The sequence below is a fragment of the Colobus angolensis genome, unplaced genomic scaffold (genome assembly GCF_000951035.1).
Source record: "Colobus angolensis palliatus isolate OR3802 unplaced genomic scaffold, Cang.pa_1.0 Scaffold543, whole genome shotgun sequence".
Taxonomy (NCBI): Eukaryota; Metazoa; Chordata; class Mammalia; order Primates; family Cercopithecidae; genus Colobus; species Colobus angolensis.
Window position 1 is genome coordinate 1,165,402 of NW_012118966.1, and position 22,544 is coordinate 1,187,945.

Here is a 22,544-nt window from a genome sequence, read left to right on the forward strand (position 1 = left end):
GAAATAAGCCGCTTTTTAGAATGCCTTTGGAGGAACCAAGAAGTCACTGGCACTTGACTATAAAATGCTAAAACGTTTCTGTTTCCAACAGCACACAGCCAACATCAGGTTTTTTCTTTCTTGATAAATGTGGGTGGGGTGTGATGTGGGAGAACTTTTTGTGTTTTCCTATGAGAAAAAGATAGTAGAAAATAAAGTAACACTTTGAAATGGCAAATATCTTTCTTCCTCCCTCCCCTCTGAATCCAGCAATAAAAAGACTGTGAACTTTTTTTAAATTTTATTTTTTTCACTGTCAGTATTCAATATAATTGTGAACTTTTTAAAGGAGATGTTTTATTCTTTGAGAATCCCCTTACTATTTAGATACCTCTAAGTGAGATATAGTTTAATTTTTCCAAGGGCTAAGTCAGTAATATGCTGGACAGTTGAATACACGCAGGTAAGACAAAGAAATGAGAGCTGGGTCTAGTCCAAACCCATACAGATGGCAGTAAAGTCAAAATTCCCCTACAACTTCAGGCTAGGAACTACTAAATGCAATGAGATGGAAAGGCGACTATTCCTATATATTTAGTATTTATTTTATTTAGTCATTGTCCATCTTATCACTTACCCTCAAAATATTCTTTTGAGCAGTAAGTTAAAGCTGTTTTTAGCTCGCAGTTGATTGACTACCATTACTCAAGCCATTTGGGCTGTTGGAACTCACCTTTAATTAAACAAGATTCCTATGAAAAACTTGAGAATGAAATCTGGTTGTAGGTATTCCTGTATTTTTGGATTAGTCTAAGGCTGAAATTTCGCACTCACTCTGGAAAGAACATCAGAACCATTTTGACCACGTTATGCTGCACAATAAGGCGTAGGTCAAACGGTAACTTTTTTTTTTGGTCCCAGGTGTGTTTTATTATAGGGTTTTCTGACATTCTTACTGGAAAGGCAGTTTTCATTCTGCTTGGGAATCTGGGGATGTTTCTAGCTGTTTCTAAACTTCTACAGTGCTTCCCCCACGAACTAAAGATAACAGGCCAGTAGGTTTCATTGGAACTGCGTTAAATCGACATCTGAAATGTTCATTGCTTATAACTTGATCTTATTTAGTTTCTAAAAAATCATCGGTTACTAGGTGTGGCTAAGTACAGACGTTTAGGAAACGTATCTGTTTTCGCGGTTGTTAAAACCGAGGTGTGGGGCAGGGGACGCACGTGGGAACGCACCAGGCACTTCAGCTTCTGCACTACGACTCCCAGAAGGCGCAGCGGCCAGGCAGCCGCTTCTGGACGCGCGTTCCCGCCCCTCGCTAGGGTTTGGTAGTTGGGGCGCAGCCGCAGTGGCTGGGCGCGGAGTGTGAGTGGCCTGAACCCCGCGACTGCTGCAGGGCTTCTCCCCGGCTGGACTGGGCGCTACTCGAAAGCGCTCTCTCCACGCTTTGTTGGGCTCATCATGAAGCGCTTGGGCTCCGTGCAACGGAAAATGCCGTGTGTGTTTGTGACGGAGGTGAAAGAGGAGCCTTCCGCCAAAAGGGAGCATCAGGTACGGAGGAGCGTCGGGCAGGCTGGGCGGCTCGCGTGGGCTCCTCCCCGCGGCGCTGGCTCAGTGCGAACCCGGAGAGGGCGGCTGGGCGCGTTAGACCTGCCCTGCAGGCCAGGAGCCTCTGTAGGTTTCGCTGGGTAGGTTTGGGTGGGAGTTCCGTACGCCCTGAGCTCTTCCAGGTTCTTGTACTTTTCTTAGTCGTAAGGGAGAGAATTTGCGAAAGGATTTTCCTGATTAGGAGATTCAAACTTGCCCTCGCGAGGAAATGGATAACCCACATCTACAGCATGTTCCTTTCTTTTCAGGTTAGCATCTTTTGGGGAAACCCCCTAATCAGATAGTTGCCACATTCCAAGCTTTACTGCTTTTCAAGAGTGCAGTAAGAAAGGGTGGCTATTAGAAGACTTGCTTTACCTGTTCTGTCCGAACCAGTGGCGGTGTTGACAGTAGCCTAATTAGGTCACTGAAGTTCAGACCTCATATTACCAGTAATTACTTAATTTATTCTAACTTTGGTGTTCTCATCTCAAGGTTTTCTATTGTAGCAACGTGTTTTCCACATAGTGTGCCCTCGGTAAATGCTAGTGAGTAATCTATATTTGGGTAATTTTTTTCATATCGTACTATAAAACGTTGTAGTCTTTGATCAGTAGAATACCCAGTGATTAGTTGGGTGCTTCCCAGCTTTGCTGATTTCAAACAAAACTAACATGTCCATTGGAAATCCACCTCACTTGAGTTTCATAATTGGCACTGGCTTTTCTTCTGGACTAAAACTTGTTTAAGGCAAAGATTGCCCTGTTATCTTTAGTCCCAGCTTCTAGGACCTGGCACGTGGTACGCATTGGATAAATATTTACTGAATTAAAGAATGAACCCTGGAATCATTTCATGCCAGTTTTCCATTCACCTTGATGCTTTTTACCTTATAGCATCTGATCTTTTCATTCTTTCTATTACTGTCACTGTTGTTATAGTTAATATTTCATGTCCTGCTCATTGCACCACCTAATTGGTCTTACTTGCCACTCGGAGTGATCATCACCGTGTTCTTTCCTCGTCAAAATGCCACAGTTATTACTCAATGTTTGTAGCAGTAATTGTTTTTTTTTTTTTCTTTTAGCTGTAACAAATGTAATCCATATGAAACATTATCATCTGTTTTAGTATTTCACTCTACTGTGATTTTCAACTTCGTATGTTGGAGGGGAGTAGTTTGTTAAAAGTATTCTCCACCAGGGAAAATAAGCAGCCCCCTCTCTTACCTCTCTGCAGTTAAGAACAGCTTACAGCATCGTTTATAGCATAGCATCCACATTCTTAATTATAATTCAGGGCCTCCCACTAATGAGGCTCAATCTACCTTCCATCCTTCTCAAAGTGGATTCTCTGTTTTAGCCATCTATTTCATCCTGTGAACATAACAACCACAATCCTGCCTCATATTTTTGCTCAGACTGTTCACTCTGGATCATCTCTAGAATGTTTTTAATTTCTCAAGTCAGTTCTTCTCCATAAAATCTTAAATCAACTTAGTCATCTCAGTGATTTCCCCTACCCAGAAATTGTAGAGGGCCACTCAATCGATACTCACTATTTTAATACACGTACCTTGTTTTTCCAGTAATAGTCTAAAGTCTTTGATGACAGGTGGAAAAGGAGAACTTTGTGTACCCCTCAGTGTCTCTCGTGTTGTCCTTTGGACATGTCAATAGCAAAGAGCAGATGATTGGTTTTTTGGAAGGAATGTTTATACTCATCAGGAGCTGCATGGGGCAGAGTAATCTTCCCCCCATAGGATCTTTGATAAATTTAGATATACACACACTGCTATTGGACCAGACTCTGTGGCTCTACTATCCTAGGTTAAATTGATATCCTTTGATACCAGCGTCATAAGTTAGTGAAAAACAGTTGTATTTTTAAAGTACTGAATCCCTACTAGACGGTTATATTTTGAAAGTATTGAATCAATACTAGAAGGGCCTAATTTCTTAGTTTACCTGTTTGAAATAGTGCATTAGTCGTAAGCAATATGTTTATATTGTACAGTGTTGTTTCACTTTGTAAGATGATGTTACTTCAGATACAGACTGTAGAAGTGGCATAAGTCTTTTTCAGAAATGGAAATGAATTATAGATAAAAAGTTCGTAGGAACCCAAGAAACTGTCTTTTCCTCATCCTTAGTGCCCTTTTTCTTCCTGATATTAGAAAAACCATCAATATGTAAACATCTCACTACTGATAAAGCTGAAAGGGACAAGGAGTGAGTACTCTCAAAGCAAACAAACTCAAAAGGAAAAACAAAAGGCAAGTGATTCTTGGTAGTTTTAACAGTGAAGATTGTTAGGGGAAAAACATGAAAAAAACAAAATCAGCTTGAAACCTTGAGTACTCATTGTGCAAAGACATAGAACTAAAATGATACTGAAGTATACTGTATAACATCTCTAAGATGCCATAGTGGGCCAGCTTGTGCTCTCAGCAGGTCTCTATTTACAGGAATACTAATATGAGGTCTTGCCTAAGAGGTGATGCCAGCAGGTTTTACTCCTTTTTTGTATTCTGCCTGCATAGTCTAGGACAAGGCCATTCACAAACTAGATGCTCAAATTTTGTTGAATGAGTTACCACAAAGATTTTTAGATCGACATAGACTCCTGAATACAACTTTCAAAGTAAACAATTCATCAAGCTACATAGGGATGTCAGGTAACTGTGATGAAAACTATTGTCAAAGTGAAGCGTAACTCAAGAGTCAAGAGATTTGTTTTATGGAGGCAATTTTTCTTTTGCCATGTTGAACATTTTTTTTTTTGGGACGGAGTCTCGCTCTGTCGCCCAGGCTGGAGTGCAGTGGCCGGATCTCAGCTCACTGCAAGCTCCGCCTTTGGGGTTTACACCATTCTCCTGCCTCAGCCTCCCGAGTAGCTGGGACTACAGGCGCCCGCCACCTCGCCCGGCTAGTTTTTTGTATTTTTTAGTAGAGACAGGGTTTCACCGGGTTAGCCAGGATGGTCTCGATCTCCTGACCTTGTGATCCGCCCGTCTCGGCCTCCCAAAGTGCTGGGATTACAGGCTTGAGCCACCGCGCCCGGCCATGTTGAACATTTTTTAAGTAAGTAAATAAACCATAGCTGATATAGCTCAGAAATTTAAGTTCGTAGTACTGTCATGTCTAATAATATAAATCACTATTAATGGTAGGAAACTATCAGGGGGTTAACTTTCCTTTCAAGCAGATAATATATTTTCTAAGAGTATTTGTTGAACTTTCTGATGATACATCTGAAGATTTTTAGTATATAAAACTGAATCAAGGGTAAAATTGTTCTGAAAATTAAGATGCTTTTAAAGTCTGTGATCTGTAATGTTTAGACAGAGATGCAAGCTCTGTGACAAGGTATACTAATGACAATTGCTTTATGAAAAGGATGAAAATCATAGTTTTTCAACCTATGCTTACAATAGCAGTTGTTTGTCATGCAGTTAAGGAGGAAAAACATGGAAAAAGTAAATCCAGAAACTATTTGATTTTGGCTCTTAAACTTCTTGGTAGCAAATAGAAACTGATGTCAATTAAATCGAGAAGAATGCACTGAAAAAGAGACAAGAAGTATGCCAAAAGGTTCTTTGTAATACGTCTGAACGGTGATGACATGGGTGATTCATTTATGCCTTTGTATATTTCATTTACAAATTTTCTATAATGAGCATCTATTAGCTTTGCAAGGAAAAAAAGGTGAAAAAAGGCAAAAAGGAAGTATGAACTATCTTCCATCTATTTTGCCTGCTCCCTGAGAATTTTGACCTGAGACAGGAGTACATTACAACATCCTTGCTAAGACTCCTTACAAACCAAGTCTTAATTGCAAAACAAGTTTTATAAATCACAAACATGTTTGTGCTTATAAAAAAGGGGGAAGATCTCATGTATTGAAGAGCAGAATGACTCTTGGGAAAACTGAAAATTATGATTGAAAGATACTTGTATTGAACTACCAGAAGCACCTATGAAGTTTGAGTTAATTAAACATACAATCTAGTTTTACCTTCACTCAGATCCAGACACAATGGCTGCCTTGCATTCTTCAGACACATCAAGAAACCTTACCTTTTGTTTTTTTCCTCAGATATTTGCGTGGTATTCCCTTGCTTCAAGTTTGGTCAAAGGTTCCCTCCTCAAAGTTTCCCTTTCCACCGTATCCAAAATAGCACCTCATCCCTCTTTGCTTTACCCATTTGTTTTTAGCACTTGCTTGTCATAGCTGACATTATATTATGCATTGTGCTTCTTTTGTCTCCCTCATTAAAATGCAAGTTTCACCAAAGGCAGGTACTTTTTTGTTCACCTCTGTATTTCCAGTGCTGAAGACAATGCCTAATCTTAGGCATTTAGTAAATAATTGTCAAGTATATGATTAAATATACTGAATGCCTGTGCTAGGGATGCAGCATTGCAAAGAACAAAGGTGGATTAAAAAAACGTAAATAATTACAGAATTGTGTAGAAAATCAGGTGTTGCTGTGTGATAGCACGGAAGGGAGGGAACGATTCGGAACTTCACAGAATAAATATTTTTAAATCATTCTGAAGGATGAACTGGAGATCATCCCTTAAAACTAATGAAATTAAGAAGATTTCAGGTGAGCATGTGTGCAAAGACATAGAGGCTGTCTATTTTAAACCGGTTTTCTCTCTCTCTCTTTTTAAGCCATTTAAAGTTTTGGCAACTGAAACTATAAGTCACAAGGCATTAGATGCAGATATATACAGTGCAATTCCAACAGAAAAAGTGGATGGAACATGTTGTTATGTTACTACCTATAAAGGTAAACTAAAACTATAATATTTACTACAAATATCACTTATTTTTTCTTAATCACTTTACAGTCTATCTGAAATGAGGCATTTGCTCTTCATAGACTCTGGGAAACCTAAGTATAGTAGCAAAACAAAAAGGTCACAGTTGTTATAGTTTACTTATTATATTATTGTATTTTCTTCTTGGGGGAAAAAAGGAAGGTAACTAAAACATGTACTTAATACACTTAAGGGCCCAGGCAGTATGGTGCTTGATATATATTATCTCCAATTTGTACAAGTAGCCTCTCCATTTCACAGACAAGAAAAATGAGGTTTAGCAAACTTAAATAATTTGTCCGAGACCCAATAGTAACTGAATGGCTGAACTGGCAATGGGACCTATGTTTGTGTGACCCTTAAGCTTATTCTTCCTGCACCGATTCCAGGGGCTTTATTCCTCTTGGCAGTGTCTGTAATTAATTTCACTTTAATGTAGTTTAAAAGGTAGAAATACAAATAGAAATTGTCAGTCATTTTAAGAAGAAATGTATGGAAAGAGATTTTTTTTTTTTTTTTGCGATTATTTTTGGATGGTGAGATTACCTCTCACTTCCAGAAAAAAAATAGCATCTGGACACATTCCTGGGGCATTAAATGGACATCTGGACACATTCCTTGTGTCAGGAAATTTATTCTGAAATGCAGTAAAATAACTGGGCTAAAGCATACATAATATTTGCCATCTTAACCATTTTTAAGTATGCAGTTCAGTGGCATGAAGTATGTTTACATTATTTTGCTACTATCACCACACTCAATCTCAAGAACTGTTTTCATCTTATAAAACTGAAATGCTACCTATGAAACAACAACTCCGTATTCTCCCACCACCAGCCCCCTGTAACCAGCATTCTACTGCCTCTATGAATTTGACTACTCTAGGTATTTCATATAAGTAGAATCACACAGTGTTTATTTTTTGTGACTGGCTTATTTTACTTAGCATAATGTCCTTAAGGTTCATGCATGTTGGTTGCATGTATCAGAATTTTATTCATTTTTAAAGCTGAATAATATTCCTTTGCATGTATCTAGCACATCTTGTTTATCCAGTCAACCATTGGTGGACAGTTGGGTTGCTTTCATCTTTTGACTATTGTTAACTAATGCCACTGTAAACAGGTGTGAACAGATATCTGAGGCTGTGCTTCCAGTTCTTTTGGATATATAGCCAGAAGTGGAATTACCGGATGATATGGAGATTCTAACTTTTTAAGGAGCCACTATAGTGTTTGGCGTAGTGGCTGCAGCCATTTACATTTCTACCAACAGTGCACAAAGGTTCCAGTTTTTCAGTTTCCTCACCAGCACTTATTTTCTGCTTTTTTCTGTTTGGATTTTTGTTTTTGTTTTTGGATAGTAGCCATTCTAGTGGATGTAAATGAATTGCATTTTTTATGTTTACTGGTAAAAAAGAAACAAAAGGTCCATTGAACCAGAAATGCTAACACAGTTTTAATCTGGTTCTTCATATTATTTATCTGGATAGCTAATAAGTAGTACAGAATATCTGGACCAACGTATAGCAGTTTCTTTATAAACCTTGGATTTATATATTTGAGAAAACTGTAAAAGATTTTTCAGACTTTGATGCCTATTAAGAAACTATAGTGTGTATCATTATGCATGAGGATGGCAAACTGGATTAGAATTTAACTGCTAAAGTCAAGTCACAGAACCCAAAGTGACAGTGCTTACAAATCCACATTTATTATTGCTGAAGGATACACAATATACCAATGGCATTAAAAGTAAAGATGTGTATTATAGCCAAGGACTGTCTCACAGCAAGGAGTATGGAGAGGCCAAGTAAAAGCTACTATTGTTCCCTGCTTTAGAGCCTTAGCAGGACACATTTTCTCAGATCAGGAACCACTCATGTGTGCAGGCAAACACTTTGGAACCACAGAATGCAAAATGGAGTCACAGCTGGGGATTTTTATATTTTTGCTGGTCACGTAGGTCGGCATCTTGCTGCTAAGTAACCAGCTTCAACAGCAGAGCCCTCCAGGGGTTTCAGACCAAGCTATCAGGCTCACTCCTACCAATAAAGAATACTAGCATGGTGCCCTGCAACTCTCACATCCATGAGTACAAATCAACATTATTAGTATTTTCATGCCTTGATCAGGGGTCAGTGCCATGCAGAACAGCTCAGCCTAATTCCAGATGTGTCAGAATTAACCCTTACAGCACTGTTATGTTTTGGGGGATGGGGTGAATACAGTTTTCTGGTTATGTTTCCATTTCGTAGAGGTATCTTCAGTTGTCCATAAATGCTGCTTACTCATAAAATATGACTATGCAGTGTCCTTATAAAAAAGATAATATATTTACTTTTTGTCTCATCCTCCTCATTCTTTAACCAGAGAAGTAAGTCTTCTCATAGCATCAGGTACTGCTAGGTGGTCTATATTCTTAGACTGCATATTTCCCTTTGTCTTCTTTGAGAAATTAGCCTCCTGTTTATTGAAAAACTCTATTCTGAAATGTCTTTCAAGGTAAGTTTTGTTTGCTTCATACTTTCCCTTTTGTTATTACTTTTTTAGATCAGCCGTACCTTTGGGCTCGACTAGATAGAAAACCCAACAAACAAGCTGAAAAAAGATTTAAAAATTTTCTGCATTCAAAAGAAAACCCAAAAGGTTAGTTTTTTTTTAAGTCTTCATGTTTAAATAGCTGAAATTTGTGGCATATTTATTGCTGTGGCATTTCTGTACATTATATGCTTCTGTATAATTTAAGCAACTTAGGAAAACTATAATTTAATACTTTTATATATAAAAGGATATTACTGAAAAATATTGTAAAATATTTTCCTAATATTTGTCACTATTCTTTATAGTATGAGTCTATTAAAACATACAAGTTACTGCATAGATACTGAAATGAGTGACACATTTTGTGTAAGAGACAAATGTGTAATTTTATAAATCAGGTACAAATCTCAGGAAATTAATAATTTTAATTATTAAAATGCTTTTAAATATCTGTAGTAGATACACATTGTATATCTGCATTCATGTATATATGTTTATATTTGTATTCATAGTATATTAAAAATTCATAATCTAATACTTAATGGAGTATGGTTACTTTAGTTCGACTGTTAAATACTGTATACAAATGGCATATATGAAATTGAATATTTAAATTGTTAGTACCCTAATCTTAAGTACAGTCACATTGTGGTGATAATGAATGGAGAATAATTGTATCACACCTGATACTATGAGGTTTTAGTAGCTGTTCCCATTTTGAGTCTGTTTAGTATTTTACATTTTTTAAGTATCACCCCATACAATATTATCTCTTTTTAATTTTTTTTAGAATTTTTTTGGAACGTTGAGGAGGACTTCAAACCAGCTCCAGAGTGCTGGATACCAGCAAAGGAAATAGAACAAATAAATGGGAACCCAGTGCCTGATGAAAATGGACACATTCCTGGTACCATGATCTCTCTTCTAATGCAGTTTTGTGTTTACTAGTAAAATGATCAAAATATCCATTCAATCAGAAATTATAGAATTTAATTTTAATCTGGTTCTTCATTAATATGTATAGTACAGAATTTCTGAATCAAATTTATGTAAAGTCCTACATTTTATATCAAAGATGTTTCATATTAAGAACGTCCTCTTAGGTTTACAGTCTTTTCTAAGATGGATATTTTTTACTAGTTGTAGTCTGTGACAGTAAAGCGTCAAAAGAGAATAGCCTTGAGGCCGGGTGCAGTGACTCACACCTGTAATCCCAGCACTTTGGGAGGCTGAGGTGGGTGGATGCTTGAGCCTAGGAGTTTTAAGACCAACCTGGGCAACATGGCAAAATCCTGTCTCTACAAAAAATACAAAAAGTTAGCTGGGCATGGCAGTGTGCGCCTGTAGTCTAAGCTACTCGAGAAACTAATGTGGGAATCACTAAAGCCCCGGAAGTCGAGGCTGCAGTGAACCGTGATCGTGCACTCTAGCCTGAGTGTCGGATTGTGACCTTTTCTCAAAAAAACAACAAAAAAAGAGGGAAGAGCTTCCAAGTTCTTGTCAGGATAGATGAGATGATCTAGTCTGAAATGAGATTTCAAGAAGTCTATACCTTTAGATTAGGGATGGAAAATTTTGCAAAGGTATGCTGAATAGGAAAATATCCCAGATTAAGGTTATAGATTCTCAACTGGCATGTCTTGAGTGCCCATTATGTGCAAAGTCCTCCTAGTTTCTGATAATACAAAAATGAAGGTCAGAACCGTTGTCCTCTATGATCTTTAATTAGACATTGGGAGAAATCAACCAATAATAGTATGATTTAAGAATAGGAATGAATATATCAGGTACCACTGGAGAAAAGAAGAGGAATTCCTCATTCAGCTTGTGGTTAGTGGAGGCTTCCAAGAGGAGTAGACATCTGTACTGAAGCTTAAGGACTAGGAAGTCAGCTGACAAGGAAGAGGGAAGATCAGCGTAGGCCAACTCCCAGGAAGAGGAGAGGGCATAGGGTATTTCGGATACTTTATATAACACTTTATTGCAGCTAGAATGTTCAGGGTATACGACATCATGAAGTGGCTGTAAAAGTTGAGGCTGGAGGTGTGGTGGGCTCAGATTGTAAAGTCCCTTTTATTCTATCTAAAGGAGTGTGAAGTTTATCCTGAAGATAATGATTTTTAATCAGTGGTACAGCAAAAGCATATTTAAGTTTTAGAAATAGAACTATGATAAAAGTGAGTTGGATTTCACTGGAGGCTCAGTGACCAGCAAATAAGTTATTACAGTCATCTAGCATGAGTAATGAAGGGAGCCAATTCTGGCAACAAGAATGAGAAGGGTAATAGCAATAATATTCAATAAATGTGTTCAGTATATATTGGAACATTTTAATAAACTTGGAACACGTACCGCATTATGTCCATTGTTCCTGAAGCTTGAGAGAAAACTTGTTTTATAGAAAAAAATGTAAGTGCTATGTCTTAGAATAGTGCTCAGTTCTTACTGAATAAGGGTGAATTGTCTAGTAAGAGAATGCTAGGTGCTCTGTAGTGAATAACAGGTTAATTCTGCAGAATAAAAAATGAACCCTTGTGATTTTTTAAAAAGTAATAAACTGTTAACTTTCCCACTGAGTTTTTAAAGTAATACCTGTTTGTGATAGACACCCAGAAAACATGGGAAATTTACAACAAAAATAGAAATTACCTGTAGTTTCAATCCAAAGAAAAACAATCTAATAACAAATAATTTTCTTCTTTATATAATAGGTTGGGTACCAGTAGAGAAAAACAACAAACAGTATTGCTGGCATTCCTCTGTAGTTAATTATGAATTTGAAATTGCCCTGGTACTAAAACATCATCCTGATGATTCTGGACTTTTGGAAATTAGTGCAGTGCCACTTTCAGATCTCTTAGAACAAACACTGGAGCTCATAGGAACAAATATCAATGGAAACCCATATGGTGAGTGAAGCCTTTTTCTTGTTCAGTTATTGTAACTGTCATTTATAAAGAGAACTTTCTAGGGTCAACTTAAAAAACATACATACAACACTAAAGAAACGACTAACAAATTTGAGTTAGTTTCCGAGGATTATATCCATTTCTGTTAACTTTATATTCACAGAAAAATGCAACCATTTTATTAATCTAAAAGGTTGATTTTTATCCTCATTCTTTCCTGTAATAACATTACACAACTATGTATGAAAAGTAATGACTCAGTTGTAACCCCTTTGCTTTTTAAAATTCAGGTGAGTTGAGTCGAATGATGAAAACGCACTTTTCGTGGTTATTATAGCATCAATTTAAATAGCCAAGGGTATAAAGTAAGTAAAGTATTGGCAATGAATACCATGTCAAATATCAAAATATATATCATGATGAATTGAGTGCAAGTACTGAGAGCACTATGGATTACACCTTGCTGACATGGGGATGGGAAAACAGACCTAAGGATGCTAAAGGTATAATAGGAAAATCCTACATAGAGATCAGAAGTAGACTGCCAGGTGTAAAGAAGCTAAGATGGTAGTTAGACAAGTTATCAGAGATACAGTGCAGCTGTTTGGCAAATGTTGAAGAATAGTTGAATGTGACCAGTGCCACATTGGTACCAAAGGTTGGTAGACTTTTTCTGCAAAATGCCAGAGTAGGTATTTTAAGTTTTGTGGGCCACTCTTCTGAAAGGAGCTGTAGACAGTACTTACATGAGTGGATGCGGCTGTGTTCGTGGAAAACTATTTACAAAAAGCGGTATCTGTCTAGACTTGGCCTACAGGTCATAGTTTGTTGAACTGTGTTGGAGAGTACGCCAAGGGGGAATTTAGAGTTACTGGAATAAGGTGCCAGTGCACCTTATTGGTTTTTAAGGAAACCAACCAGCTTTTCTACCTTTATTCCTAAGTGTTTCAAAAGACTTTATTTGAAGAGGTACATTTTCTAGTTCTTTCTGCAAGTTCCTTTAAATGAACATGACTAATGGCAAATTTTCCCACCTAGGGCTAGGGAGCAAGAAACATCCATTACATCTTCTTATACCACATGGAGCATTTCAAGTAAGAAATCTACCTTCATTGAAGCACAATGATCTCTTGTCCTGGTTTGAAGGTTGCAAAGAGGGTAAAATTGAAGGAATAGTATGGCATTGCAGTGATGGCTGTTTAATAAAGGTAATGGCAAAAATAGCTTGGGTGGGGTTATGTCATCTTATATTCCTACAGCAGAGTAGAAGTGATACTAAAATTCTCTCTACAAATGGCAGCAATTATTATTTGCAGTAAAGAAATTTAGTGCTACTAAAATTCTCTCTACAAATGGCAGCAATTATTATTTGCAGTAAAGAAATTTAATTTTCTCATCCCACATACTACCATTTTTTAAGAGGTAAAACAGTGTTTCCAGGTGTGTATTGTGTGGGGCATTGATCATAACAGGTGTGCTTCAGAATTAAAGGGATACTATATATCCTCTGCGTAGAAATTCATGTTGCACAGTAGTGCTCTCTAAGACATCTTGTACTAACTTAACACAGCATCTCCCAGACTTGAGTATAGAATCTGTTGAGTAAAAAGAGTGCCAAGGTAACAGTTGATATATACAAAATGAATTATCTTATACTTTGTTCCCTTTCTGTCTCCTAGACTTGTCTATTTGATTTCTCACAGGTACCTGAAATTCATAATATTCAAAACTGGACCTAGTTGTAACTCTCTGACTCCACATAATTCACTGAAGTAAAAACTTGGATATTAATTTTAACCCCCCTTTTCATTACTTCATGCATCCAGTTATCAGTTCCTAACAGTTCTAATCTATGTACTTCTTTCCAACCAATTAACTGTTAATTTTAATTTAAGCGAAGATTCATGCTCTGTCATATCACCCTCCAAAAACAGTATCTTTCAGTTTTAGTCCTGTCCTCTCCATTCTTCACAAACGAATGAGTGTATTACTTTCCTGCATCAATCTGTTCAGTTACATTAAATATTCATGATCTGGCCCCTGCTTAATTTCCCAGAACTGCTCTCCACCTCTGCCCCCACAAACACACATTGGGTTTGCTCTAATTATATTTACATGATTGCAATTAGAGCAAAAAAACTCCATTCTACCACATAACATTCCCTTCAATTAGAATGCCTCCTTGCCCACATTTTTCAGGTAGCTAGTCTGTACTCAGCAACAGACTCTATGATTCATAAAATTTTATGGAGCCCCTGATTATATTCCTGGCATGTTTCCAGGTGCTGGACATATAGTCAACCAAACAAGGTGTCTGCCTTCATGAAGCTCACATTCTAATGGGGAAGACAGACAATAAACAAATATGTAATATGTCAGGAGAAGAACAGCTATGAAAAAAAAAAAAAAAAACTAGGGTAAGATAAAGTGGAGTCTTACACAGTACCTGGCAGATAGTAGGCACTCAAATATTTCTAAGTGAATGAAGATAGTATCTGTATGCTAAACCTAATACCTTTTTTCTCTTTCAGGTCCATCGCCATCATCTTGGCTTATGCTGGCCAATTCCAGATACTTATATGAATTCAAAACCAGTTATTATCAACATGAACCTGAACAAATGTGACTCTGCCTTTGATATTAAGTGTTTATTTAATCATTTTTCAAAACTAGATAATCAGAAATTTGCTAGACTCAAAGATATAATATTTGATGTATAAAATGCAAATAAAATTAGTTTATCATTATATTCTAATCTTGAATATTCTACCATGTTTAAAAATATCTCAAGGTTCCTGTTCATTATGAAACATCAATATGTCTTCTACCATTTGTGAAGAAATGAATTTTCCAGTTTCAAGTACCTATTCAAATTTTTATTAAAAACTAGCAAATTAATTTTAATCTCTAGCCATAAAAACATAAGTAACGGTAAGCTCCTATACTTGTACAAAGGCTGGATTCTCTCCACTATACTGAGTAGTAATTTAAAAACAAAATTTAATGTCACAAATTTTCAAAATTAAATAGTTTAAGCTCAATTTAATTTGCTAGATATTTAACAAAACATATGGCTCAACCTCATAACTTGTATGTGTGTATGTCTACATCTGTATTTATATATATCATAGTTAGGATCTGAGAATCTTAACACATGTATAAATAAGTATATATAAACTCCAATTTTAAATATTAAAATTACTGAATTTACCCTCATATTCTTTAAAAAACCTAATCAAAACATTATGAATGTAGAGAAATTCACCAAAGCTCATTGTCTATTTGATGGCCATAACAAGTCTTCAAATATATACTTTTATAATAAGTTGAAAATTTCATATAATTTTATTTATTAAGAATTCCAGTCTAAGTATAAAGGTACAAGGTAGTGAGAAGGAAATACTACAGTTCAGAGAATTGCTTATTTCCAGGTATATTTTAACTTATAAAGTTAATAAATAGTTAAATGAAACAAAGTTTATAGGTGACCTTCAGTAAATGGGGAAATTAACAGGACTTTCTTCTTCATCTTCAAACTCTTCCGAAGCAGCAACAGGGCTAGTTAACTCAACTCCCAATTGTTCTGAAAGTTTTTTTACCTTCTCTTCTAAAAGAATATTCTTCTTCACTTCTTCCTTGTAATTATACTTAAGATCTTCAATTTCTTCAAAAAATGAAGGATCAAAATTTTCCAGTTCTTTTTTCAGCTTTTTTATTTCCTCCTAATAGAAACATTATGTTTAAAAGTTGGATATAGGGAATATACATATTTTAGGTTTGAACTGTGAGATTTATTTGTAAATATGAAAGCCAAAGTATTCCTGAATGGTCGAATACAGCAATAAAGGCAGAAAAATTAAGATTTGTCTTTGTTCCATTGTACAGTGTAAATAACTAAGTTGTTAACTGTCAAGTCCAATGATCTATTCCATAAGTTGTGTTCTAGTCTTTGACTAACATTTATCATTTCTTATAGTGGGATTTAATCTTTCTCTAAAAACATATAAGATCCTCTCAATAGAGTAATCAATCAAAATTAGATTTTGCAATTCATAACATTGAAGTTAGTCTGGTTGAGTTTTGGTTTTGACTTCATTTATATCTTCCTTACAGATTCTAATTTTTAATGAATCAAGTTTTCATAAAGTTATTAATATGATCAGGGAAATCTTTGGGACTTCTGACAATTAGGCATCGGTGAAGAGACAATTCAAGCCTTAGTGACTATTTAGAATAGCCAGTGATTACTAGCTGATTCTCATATCCATGCCTTTTTGTCCTGTTTACAGTATTAAAAGAGGTAAAACACAGCAAATATTTTTTTAAGGGAACTATTACCTTAGGATTCCTGAAAATAATTTCAAAAAAAAACTAAAGACACTGTTGCCAATGTGACCCAAAACTTAAGAACATACTAATGGCATATATTTGTTACAATTAAAAAATAAATTTACTATTTAATCCTATGTTGAGTCTGAATTTTTTATTAGCTCTTATTTAATAAATATATTAGGAATAGTCAGATGAACATAATTAACTTTGCAATATAAAGGTCAAATATAAGATGTTATTGCATGAATTTTTTAGGATACGTACTGAAAACTCTAAGATGGTAATGAAAATAGTTTTCAACAGCTATTTTCACAAAATGATACTAAAATAAATATTACCTTCAAATGCTGCTTTTCTAGATCTGACATTTTGAGCTGTGTCTCTAGATCTTTTACTTTTTCCTTTAGTTGATCAGCATCTGTCAAAAAAGTTATACAAGTTAAACTCAGCTTTTTCCCACTACGAATGAGTTCAAAGTAATGGATTTGTTCTAGAGAACAGAGATTTGTTTCACGAAACCTAGAACCTGGAAAATACTGGATTTTATGGCTGAAATACTTAAGGATGTAAACACTTGATGCTACCTCCCTCCATCAAGTATTGTAATTTCATAGCAGGCAAAAAGAGGTTATTTGCTAGGTATTAGAAATACAGGCCAAGTGTTTTTTTTTTCACATGACAAATTTTACACGGAAAAAATTCTAAAGCCAGGAAAACTTGTTAGGTACTAAAAGTACAACAGAAGAAAAGCAGACTGTTGGGTAAGGGGCTATAACCATAAGCTGGCCAAATGCTCCCACTATCCAACACAGCATTGGCTATTCCATGTGGGTTACTACATGTTTACTGTGCAATTACTATGTGCAAAATGTGTCATGCAAGCTGTGTAATACAAAGATAAGACATACATAGCCCTGATACTTTGGTAGGAAAACAAAAGTCTACAAATACAGCACAAAAGTTATTTATTGGATTTACCCTGCAAGTTAACATACCTCTAACTGTATCAGCAGGCAAATACGGTTTTTGCTTTAATGCTATCTTTGCTAGATACCTCTTTTCTTTATATTACACTGCATTTAATGAGTCAAGTCATATTTTACAGCCATTGAAGAATAAAATTAAAAGTTTGAGAAGAGGCAGCAAACATTTTCATGGCTGGGACAAGTATCTTTTTTTGAGACAGTCTCACTCTGTTGCCCAGGCTAGAGTGTAATGGCGCAATCTTGGCTCACTGCAACAACCACTGCCTCCCAGGCTAAAGCGATTCTCCTGCTTTAGCCTCCCTTGTAGCTGGGATTACAGGCAAGCACCACCACGCCTGGCTAATTTTTATATTTTTAGTAGAGACCAGTTTTACCATGTTGACCAGAGTGGTCTCGAACTCCTGATCTCAGGTGATCTGCCTGCTTCAGCCTCCCAAAGTGCTGGGATTACAGGTGTGTGCTACTGTGCTGGGCCTGGGACAAGTATCTTAAAAGTTATCTTACCACTTATGTAGAAAGTGACTTAGAATTTCCAAAACATTTCTGGTTTGATTTTAAGCCTTAATCTTAGAACAATGACAGGTAATCTGTTTACTTCACATCAGAGATAAGGAATTTTGAAGGCTCAGAAATTTGCTTAAGAAACTGAGGTTTAGAAAGATTAGAGAACTATCTATGGCCATACGACCCTTAATGCACATGCACCTGATCTCTTATCTCAGAAGTTAAGCACTGTTGGGGCTGGTTAATATATGGATGGAAGGAAAATTATAAAATTTTCCTAACATCAACAGCATTAATACTGTAGTCTAGTACAAACCAAGCAGGCTGCTATAAGGCATATTTTGTGAGTATTTAGTAGGTACTTTTAGTTACCAAGACATAGCACAGTATAGCGGTTAAGGGCTAGGAATGCCAAGGAGCTGTGGAGTTTCATAGATTTAGATTTTAATCCTGCCTCTGCTATTTCCTAGCTGACCTTAGAGAATGGTTACTTAACCACTTTGAATCTGTTTATCACATAAAATGGAGACAGTAATACCTATCATATATGGGTGTAAATATAGAATGCTTGTAAGGCAGTTAACATAGTGTCGAGTACAACTCACACATGATGGCTTTTATTACAAATTAGTAATAGCACTACATACCATATTGAAAAAGCTACAAGAAATAGTCAAAGATAGTTCAGATATAAATTGGTATAATCCTTTGGAGAGAATGGCATTTCTATCATACTATCAAACAATGTGCATAATAAGGTCAAGAGATTAATTATATTTTATAAAAGCAGAAACTTGGAAGCAAACTATCCACCAAAACATAAATGGTTCAATGTGCTTATACATGTAATAATACACTATAGAATTATTAAATGGATGAGACAGATTTATGAACAGACCTCAAAAGATGTCCAGGATAAACTGTTAAAGGCAAATACGCTAGACATGTGTATAGTATGAGTTCAATTTTATGTCAGTTGCCAAGAAAATATATATACGTATATGCAAACAAAGTCTATTCTCTATCCACAGTAGCTTTGGTCTATAAAGTCAGCCCAATTAGTGAATATCAAACCACTGCTGCTAGGGGAAATATGTACAGACATGCATATACATGCATACACCTACATATCTCACACATGATAATCTTAAATCCTAAAGATAACTCATCCTGGTAAATTCTATTTATTTACATAAGAAAAGGTTCAGAAGTGTTTGTGACTCTCCTAAGCCTAAAGCACTAACAAGCCTCAGAACTGGGATTCAAATCCCTTCCAACAGACCCCAGAGCCACAGCTTCTTGCACTATGCTGTGCTGCCCTCTACCGTCTCCATCCTCTGCTCATTTCTCTATGAAAACTGAAATGAGGATACTGAGCACTGCCTTGTTGAACCTCTGCTGGGGACATGTAGGTTGGATTATTCAAACTTTCCAAGGCTCTGTGGATGTCTGCAAATGTGCTGCAAGTGTTGATTTGGGGATTACATACACGCTTTAGTGAGCAGGTGATTTAGAAAACACAGAATCCACAAATAATGAGGATCTATTGTACATATGAACACACAAACACATGTATGCATATGTGTGATATATATATATAAATGTATGTATGTATATGTAGGAATGAGGAATGATCACTTTTGAATGGGAATGGAAGGCAGCAGAAAGATACTTTCTTTTACTTTGTAAAAGGAAAAAAATATAGGCAGTATTTACTTATTTGCAGTTTTTAAAAATGTTCAAAGGACTTGAAAGAGCCTATACTTAGAAACTGGAAGCAACAGATTTAGTATTCATTGCTTAGCCCTGTATTGTGATTAAATCTGTAACACCCAGATGGAGAACAAAGAGAAAAACACTTGGGTACTTGCTATTCCATAGTATAAACAACACAAAGAGAAAAATGGGAATATTTTTATATTAATAGCATGGAGGAGAGACAAGAGATCCAAAACTTATCAGGAATTTGATTTTTCAGTGAGACAATGATCAGAAATCTGAGCCAAAAGAAAAAAAAAAAAAAAAAGGTAAACCCAAATTCAAAAACTTGGGGGTAGCTAACATGTTTTTTAAAATACATTACCAGGTATCGTGCTTTCGGCTCCACTTTGGTCCTTGTTAGCTTCTATCTGATGGATTAATTCTGCTTTCTCTTTATCCAGCTGACTATTAGCTAATCTAGAACACAATGATAATGTGTTAAAAAAAAATAAGGCAGGTATTGCTTCATAAAATATATGGGCATTTCTTATGAACTAGTGATGTACAGTAATCAGAACAAGCTAGTCTTTATCAAAGTAAACATTTACTCTCAATGCTACAATGTCACCATTCTCAAACAAAAAGCCTGGAATACAAAAGCCTTCACAGTTTTCTTAATATCTGACCTGAGGTCATTTGCAAGAGTGGTTTTGTTATGAGGAGCCTAATGAAAGTGGGCTACAGAGACTCCTGAAAGTAAAAAAAAATTACTTGTTCTCTTTCATTAGTAGTTTCCTCTGGGAAGCTAAGGATTAATTCATTCTATGTTCTTAGAAAAGTTTAAACTAAATTACAAACTGGAAACATATTAGAGTTGGGTTTATCCTTTTTTCCAGTGTGTATTATGAAAAAGAGAGTGATTAGCATTAGAAGGAAGAAATAAGGACCTAATAAGCCTGTTAAGCAGTAAAGTTGAAAAATGTTTGTCTCTAGTTGTAGCAATTCTGAGTATATAAAAACTAACAATTTTTATTTAAAAGAAACAAAGTAGTCATATGAACACATGACACACCTAAGAACTTGAAGCTCCCGTTTGAGGCCTTGCTCTGTCTCAGCACCTTCAGGAACATGTTTAAGAATCTTAATCTTTGGGGACAATGAAAAGTTAGAAGATAAGGTTTGCTATGGAAATACGAGGATTTATAAAGATACACATTTTTAACAAAGCATAATATTAAAATCTGGTTTTCAAAAGCATGCATAGGCAAATTTCTATGTTCTATTCACCATTCATTCAACAAGTACTGAATAACTACTGCATAACTGGCATTGTCCTAGGCACAGAGGCTACAGCAGTGAACAAAATAGGTAATGTTCCATCTTGCATGGTCCTCGTTTAGTGTGGAAACACAAAGAATGTGTATGTAACATGATATGATGTAATAATAGTGCCAGATGGTAGGAAGAGCTATCAAGAAAAAATAATCCAGGGTAAGAGGATAAAGAGTGATGGCAAGTAGTATAGGGTTAGGGTTAGGAAGGTCTCTCTGAGGAGCCTCTATTTCATCAGAGACATGAAGTCTGGGAGCAAGCTATAAGAATATTTGGGTGAACAGCATTCTAAACAAAGGAAACAAGTGTAAGGACTTAACGCTTAAACGAGTTTGGATTGTTTAAAGTACTGAAAGAAGGTTAATGTGAATAAAACATTGAGAATGAAATGAACGGAAAAGTGGTAGAAGATGAGATTGGGAAGAAAACTGGGTGCCAGACCTCATATATTGTTTTGGGATATGAAAAGAACTTTGAAGTTTTATTTTAGGGTGATGGAGAACCACTGGAAGATTCTGAGGATAGGACTTTGTGCTTTGTGATGTGCTTTAGGTTTTAAAAGGGTTACTTGGCAACTGTGTGGACACAGACCAGAAATAGAAATAGGGTGAAATAATGCAAGAGTGGAAGCTGAGATACCAGCTTGGAAATTATTGCAGTTATTCAGGTATAAAACAATAGCCTGGACAAGACTGGTAGTGATGTCTTAAGATGCCAAGAAGTGGTCAGATTTGGGATATAGTTTGAAAATAGAGATGACATGATTTAACGATAAAAAAAAGATGTGGAGAATGAAAAGAATGAAGTCGTTGATGATCCAAAGTTTCTGGCTTAAGCAAATGGGTGAATGGGGTGCCCTTCAGTTAGACGGGTCTTCTTAATCGAATCCATTTTTATCTATAGAAGACAATGCAAGGAACATCCTGCGATATTATGTGTTATTTTATCATGTAAAGAAAAATTACATTACTTACCTGTTCTTCAAGGTCTTCAGTGTATTTCTTAACTTTTTGTTCTCTCTCTGTTGCTTCTTTTACAAGCTGTTTAAGGTCAGTAATGCTTTGATTTTTTTTGGCAATATCAGTTTCCAATTCTTTTAACTTGGTTTCATACATTCTAAAAGTATAAAGAAAAAAAGTATAGACATGGCAAATAATTTATGTCACTGATTTAAAAGTCAGTTCAAATTACCGTACTAAAAATAAGCAAGAATATCTTATTTTACTGTTTCATCTAGTCAAGGTTTCAGCTACGTATTTATTTACCATTAAAAGGTGGTGGCAAGAGATAAGGTATCCCTAATTAACAGATGGCCCATTCAAAATAAAGGATTTGGGTATTTTCCATGATTGTAAACAAGGACGGAGCCTGATTTGACCATTTTAAAATTAATACCCTTTTTCAATCACAAAATAAGAAAATACAAAGTAAAATTCTTTGGAATAGAAAATTCTATATTACTAGATATTCTTAGAAATACAAAGATGGCAAATAAAAAGCTTTTCTCACATATACAGATACACATAGGAGGTGTGCAGAAAAACACTACAGGGAGAGGAAAATACTGTGCAAAAGCATGGGTGAGAAAAATAGTGTATGATGGGAGAGGGATAAAGCTTGTAAAAATCTGAATAGATTTATAATCATTAAAGAAACAATTAATAGTTCAAAAAAAATAGACTCCAGAAAAAAAATTTCATAATTGAGCCGAACAGTTCTACTGGTTCATCATACCTAAAGAAATATAATGCTTACAATATCCAAACTTTTCCAGAGAAATGGATAGAAAGACTGCATTCTAAGTTAAAATGGCCAGTATAGCTTTGGCAACAAAAT

The 22,544-nt window shown here is 35.8% G+C and overlaps 2 protein-coding genes across 2 annotated transcripts in view; one reads left to right on the forward strand and one right to left on the reverse strand.

Annotated features, from left to right (window-relative positions):
* Positions 1–1,297: 1,297 nt before the first annotated feature.
* LOC105525589 (chromosome unknown open reading frame, human C12orf29) lies at positions 1,298–16,319 on the forward strand. Its single transcript, XM_011961266.1, has 7 exons — positions 1,298–1,536; positions 6,253–6,370; positions 8,954–9,049; positions 9,735–9,851; positions 11,656–11,853; positions 12,892–13,061; positions 14,385–16,319. Exons 1-7 carry the CDS (start codon positions 1,447–1,449, stop codon positions 14,571–14,573), a joined length of 978 nt encoding a protein of 325 aa, XP_011816656.1. The 5' UTR covers positions 1,298–1,446; the 3' UTR covers positions 14,574–16,319.
* The window catches only part of CEP290 (centrosomal protein 290kDa), a 94,570-nt gene continuing 87,198 nt past the window's right edge, over positions 15,173–22,544 (reverse strand). Inside the window, exons 50-54 of the mRNA XM_011961265.1 lie at positions 21,683–21,824; positions 20,449–20,522; positions 19,759–19,853; positions 16,524–16,603; positions 15,173–15,575 (exon numbers count right to left, since the gene is read on the reverse strand). Coding sequence (XP_011816655.1) covers positions 15,345–15,575; positions 16,524–16,603; positions 19,759–19,853; positions 20,449–20,522; positions 21,683–21,824 — 622 coding nt within the window. The 3' untranslated portion in view covers positions 15,173–15,344. The remainder of the gene's footprint in view (positions 15,576–16,523; positions 16,604–19,758; positions 19,854–20,448; positions 20,523–21,682; positions 21,825–22,544) is intronic.